Source organism: Hakea prostrata, chromosome 1 (genome assembly GCF_041222555.1).
Source record: "Hakea prostrata isolate BN-2017 chromosome 1, UWA_Hpros_2, whole genome shotgun sequence".
Lineage (NCBI taxonomy): Eukaryota > Viridiplantae > Streptophyta > Magnoliopsida > Proteales > Proteaceae > Hakea > Hakea prostrata.
The window spans coordinates 71,877,471-71,883,278 of NC_142600.1; the positions used below are offsets into that span (position 1 = coordinate 71,877,471).

Consider the following 5,808-nt stretch of genomic DNA (forward strand, 5'->3'; position numbering starts at 1 on the left):
GGAAAATGGAAAATGGAAAATGGAAAAATAACGGTTTTGACGCTGGTAAATATCGTATCGTGATCCATACTGTCTCACGATTCGTATCCGATTAATCTAATTGTTTCGGATATTATTTGTTACCAACAAGTTAAGCTTTTCATAAAAAAAATAATAAATAAATAAAAAGTTAGTGACATTTACCCAAGGTCCGGCATGTCGACTGGTGCCGCCGTGTTGGTGGCTGGTGACACCACTGACACAACGACACCAGCTAAAATGTCGGAGATTTTTAACGTTGTAATTTCTAGATTTCGCCGTCGGAGTTGAAGATGCCACGGAGAGTGATGAAATCATCTCCTTTCGGGTAGTTTTCGAAGTTGGTCTTGAGCATGTGTTCGACATTGAGAGGGTTGGCAGTGAGGAAGCCATGGATTTTAACAGGCCGGCGGAAGATGACGCTATTGGTGGCGAAGTGGCTGAGGATTTGGGTGGACCATCGGGGAAATAGTGGCGGTTCTTGATGAAATCCGGTAGGGTTCCGACGAAGGGGTAAGAGGTGAATCCTAGTATGGTGGTGGTGGTGTATGGTTTTCTCTTTCGGGAGTAGAAGAAGTAGAAATTGAAGCATGAGTGATGAAGCTGAAACACCGTTGCCCAGACCTTCTCTTGCACCTCCACCAGCACCACCAATTCCTCCGCCAGTCCACCACCAGCTCCTCCACCCAGTCCTTCGCCAGCACCTCCTCCTAGTCCACCACCAGCTCCTCCACCTAGTCCACCGCCTGCACCTCCACCGAGTCCGCCACCAGCTCCTCCTCCCGGGTCCCGCACCTCCCCGAGTTTGCCACCACCTCCTCCTCCCAGTCCCCGGCTGCACCTCCACCAGTCCACCGCCACGCCTCCACTGACGACATATGTGATATATCACCAAGAAATCGGCGATATATCGCACAGTCGACAAAATTGTCAACTTTGTGAATTTATCATGTCGCTAGGGGGAATCATGTCGCCCCCTAGCGACACCACGATAAATTGCAGTGTGTCGGCGATATACATTGCATTTACCTCAAGGGGTGGTTCAAATGGCAAACATCAACTTCTCTTGAAAAACTCATACTTCTTAATGAAGAGGTTAAGGATTTGACCTTTGAGGATGGTATATATAATACTCCCATCCCTATATATAAATCTCTTCTACTTAAAAAAAAAAGTTCTCATAAAAAAAGAGGTTAAGAGTTAAAATCTCGAATATTCGTCAAGGCGTATGAAGTTGGTCCAGACACCTCATGATTGAAAATTTACATCGATTCACTTGGAATGCAAGGTCTTCTATTTTTCTTTTTTTTTCTTTTGATAAAGAAATTCATTCAAATTGAAGACATTACACATGGATTGGGTGTAAAGTGTAATACACCAAACACCACGGAATGAAATATGATAAAACTGTTTTGCATGTTAGTGGGGACAATGCCTTTCGGTGAAGGGGATGGCTAAAACTAATGGCAATGCTACTACAAACATTGTTATAAACGGAGCATTCCATATCAAGTGCATAGTTGCAATCACAACTTCTTAAGGCAAAAACACAAAGCACCAAACACTACGAACCAATCTTCCCCTGACATTTCATCGAACACTTCTGTGCAGTCTCCAACAAATGGAATATTGTAAACATACAATGCACCCAACACCACAAAACAATGTTGCTCTTGGTCATTTCATTGAACACTTCTTTTGCAGGCTTCATATCACTAGTGGAAGTGTTGCATACAGGGATGATGATCTGATGAAGCAAGACTAGTTCGAGTTGGGTAAGACATATTCCTATTCTTACTGGCTTCAAGCACATGTTTTAAACTATTGTGGATCAAGGAGATGGCAGGGGTGAAGACACAAAATCGTTGAAAAAAACTCTCTATGGCAGAGCATGGAGGTTGTGTGAGGACCTAAAAATGCACCAAAGAAGTAAAAGGAAAAGAAAACACGACACAAAGACAGGGAAAATGTGCCACAAGGGCAGAGGACACTCCGCTGAAGTGAAAAACTTTCACGCCATAGAAGTGGAGTGGAGACAACACTACATCGTGAAGAAGAATGACGTGCTTTGTCATAGTAAAACACTAGTAGAAGATCACCATCCATACATGAGATGAGTGGAATGCTATGTAAAGAACCAAATCTTCTTGGTTTGTAGAATCCATAGCTGCATTTTACTTGTGCAAGGCCTTCTTTTAGAGAACTCAAAATGTGTTTGAGAGATTTTTTGTTGTTGGATGAAGACACAATGCTTACCTAAACGAGCCGTCTTTCTACATTGCAAACATGGATCTCACTTCAGGGTACAAAATTGTTCATTGAAATTATGAGAAGAACCAAAACCGAGGGAAAATGTAGGATTTTCAAGCAAAATGATGTATTGAACTTTAAAATCTGGTTACTCATCAATCTGATTTCTGCTACAAAATGTCTGATCGTAAGATTCCTCACAAATCCAAAGAAAAATTTCCTAAACTTGTTAACAATCTATCAAACACAGAAAACCAATTCCGGTTACTGATCTAGTGGACTAATCTCTCTCAAAATTGACTACAGATGAAACCAAAACAGAAAAAAACACAAGAATTGAGGAAGTCATGGGGCATATCCAGTCTCAAGAGTTGGATGTGTTCTAGTCACTGCTGCAGAAGGCATCTTACTAGATCCAATCCAGATTGTGTTGAAACCTTCACCTTGATCAGCTTTTTGCTCCATTTTCCGAATTTTCTTTGTCCTTATGCGCGAAGCAACAAGCTTGACAACAACCCCAATCAAAATCAAACCCACAAGCACACAAACGAATCCTATCACCAACCATTTCCACAGCCTCCATGGCGACCTCCCTTTCTTCGTCTCTTCCGTCTTGGTCTTGGACTGTTCGACAGCAACAGAGAAATGGCCTTGATCGCGTGTGAAGCATACATTGGGAAGAGTCATATTAGAAAGAGAAACAGAACCATCCACCTTGAACGTAACACATCTTACAGTCAAATTAGAACCAGAAGGCAACTTCAAATCTGGAAAATGTAAAGAAATTGGATCTCCTGTTACTTTAAAACTGAGAGACCTAACGGACTTGGAGCTCAAATTGGAAGAATCGTAAATCCTGAAACCAACCACGGGAGTAACTAATGAATAATTTGGTACATTGTAATAATGTGAAGACCATTTGCCCAGATTTTGGTAGACTATGGAGATTCTCTTCGCGAAAGGTCGAGAAATGATTCTGGATGGAAACCAGATTGAGCTAACATTGGATCCTCTGTTCCAGAAGGAACGACTTCTGAGCCTGATAACTGAGGCTTCCATGCCTGAAAAATTTGCCGGAAGGGTTGCTTTGTACAAAATGCCGGTGTGAGGTCGAACAAGCGCCTTGTAAGCATATTGTTGAAGAAGGGCATCTAAAGAAATTTGATCAGAGTTGTTATGGGCGACGGATGAGAAGAAGAGAGAGACAATAACGCTTATGAAAGAAAAGCTTCTGCAACCCATGGAAATGAATCTCAATTCGCCCAAATTTTCTAATCAGCATTGCAATTAATGGATTATTAAGCACTGCACGAACGAAAAGAGAAGAAGATTGAAAAAACCCATCACGAGATCTAACCCATTTGCATCAATTAATACCGATGATGCATTCGAATTTCACTTTCCAAGAAATTGAAAAGATAATAAAGTATATGAAAGACCTGCAAAAGGAATGTTGAATCACAGGAAGATGGGTGAAGGAGTGCTTGGAAAGGAAGAAATGTGGTGCTCACTTTGCTGGTGTGTGTTGAGATAAAACAGGATCTTGCAGAAATGTTTGGAAAATCAAAGCAAGCCAAAGGGAGAGAAGAGAAAGGTTTCTCCTTCGGATTCTCCCTTTGAAATGGTCCAAACTCCAGCCTTACTTTCTTCGTCCAGGCAAAGTAATCATTGCCATTGTTGGCCGGGTAGCTAAGGAAGACTTCCGAAACAACTTTTCAAGATACCATTTCTTTGGGTGCTTTGAGGGTATCTTCTTCTTTAGAAATTAGTATTGTGTAGCTGCGAAATTCCGTTCGTAGGTTGGGAGTTCAGGGAATTAGACTTGAAATGACTTGTAATCTTTGACGAAGAAGCCAAATCATCTATCCACGTGGCAAAACATGTAGATAATTTTTTTCTAATTCCTTTTAGTAACGCAAAGTGCTAATTTTCTGACATCTGTAAATGGATAGTGAAAAACTGCTTTCGAATTAGCATTTTTATTTATTTAAGGGTGTTCGAATCTGAAAAATATCTATATATCTCGTAAAAATTTATCCAGCATGAGTAAAGTAATTAATATTTTTTCTCTAAAAAGGCTAATATTCGGATTCAAAAATCGAATATTACCCAGTTAGAATAAATTATTAAACATTTTTTCTCCTCTTAAAAGGGCTGATAAAGCCAAAGTAGAACTGTTCTAGTGGTTGAAACAAACATCTTTTAGTGAAGAGGTCGTGGGTTTGACTCTGTTGAGGCATATTAATATTCCTATCCCCTGACTTAATAAAGCCTCTTTGTACAAAAAAAAATAAAAGGGCTAATTACAGATTTTGAAACTCGTACTCGGTAACTAGAAAATAAAAAATAACAATAAATAATCAGATATTTTATTAGATTAGATTATTATAAGATATTTGATAAAGTTCCAGATTCAAATATAGATACCTTCTATAAATTTTTGCTGGATATTGGATTCAGATAGTTATTTTGCTTATCAGATTCAAATTCAAATGGTGGTGTATCCGAGCCGAATCTGATCCATTTACAGGTATATGAGTGAAGAACTCTTTGATGGATTAGAATTATGTCATTCCGCCATAGGTGCACTTCTTTTTTTTTTTTTAACTGAAAATTGGGGTAAAAGTTGAAATGCATTTGGTAAGTGGTTTTTAATTTGGGAAAATTTAAGTGATATTCATTAGTTACTTCTTAAAATTAATGTCACTCATTGAATTATTCAATTTATTTATTAGATCCCCTCTGAAAAAAAGAATACATTAGTGACATTTTATGTAGTTACAAAATTATAGTTATATGTTAATGGAAGCAAGTTAATCTTTTCAAATATACCCTTGAATGAAAAACTGTACGCTTGACTCATTTTCGTCTTCCTCTATGTTTTCCCTTGAAGTCGCTCTCTATAGTGTAGTCTCAGATATGCATCAGCGGCCCCAATAAACCTCAGACTAATAAAAAATAAAAAAAACAAAAAAACTATATATTTTATTAAGGGTGTCAATCAGTACGGTTTCGGTACAGTACTAACTTTAAATACAAAAAACTAGAACCATACCGTACCAAATTTACACGGTACGGTACGATTTTAGCATTTACAAAAGCGGTTCGGTACGGTTTCGATATTAAATCGGTATGGGAAAACAATTTAAACACAGCATCTAGTGTGGTACAAGTATGAACAAACCCATGCCACTTTTGTTATTAGTTCATTTAGACCCTAATGAAATTGAGACCAAACAATTGATAAAATTTGATATTAAGAGAGACAAAGCAAGTAAATCTAAGAAGATGAGTGAAGGACGAAATGAAAAACTACAATAGGGAATTATGGATTGGGTAAATGTAAAGTGTTTTTATTATAAAATTACATTTATATCCATTAATTTGGTAAGGTCTAAAGTCAGAATTGTACCGAAGAAATTCAGTTTCGGTACGATACGATGTGATTCAATACAGTTAAACAGTTTTGGTACACAATTGACACCCTTAGATTTTATTTAGGGAAGGCGGTAGCTGAATGGACGTGTGAATATTTTAACT

General features: G+C 38.4%; 1 protein-coding gene across 1 annotated transcript; it reads right to left on the reverse strand.

Annotated features, from left to right (window-relative positions):
* Positions 1–2,119: 2,119 nt before the first annotated feature.
* On the reverse strand, positions 2,120–4,029 carry LOC149029795 (uncharacterized). Its single transcript, XM_089142149.1, has one exon. It carries the CDS (start codon positions 3,508–3,510, stop codon positions 2,614–2,616), a length of 897 nt encoding a protein of 298 aa, XP_088998275.1. The 5' UTR covers positions 3,511–4,029; the 3' UTR covers positions 2,120–2,613.
* Between the last annotated feature and the right edge of the window lie 1,779 nt (positions 4,030–5,808).

Coding starts and splice junctions, on each gene's coding strand:
- LOC149029795 (XM_089142149.1), bottom strand. CDS start 3,510: ATGGGTTGCAGAAGCTTTTCTTTCATAAGCGTTATTGTCTCTCTCTTC.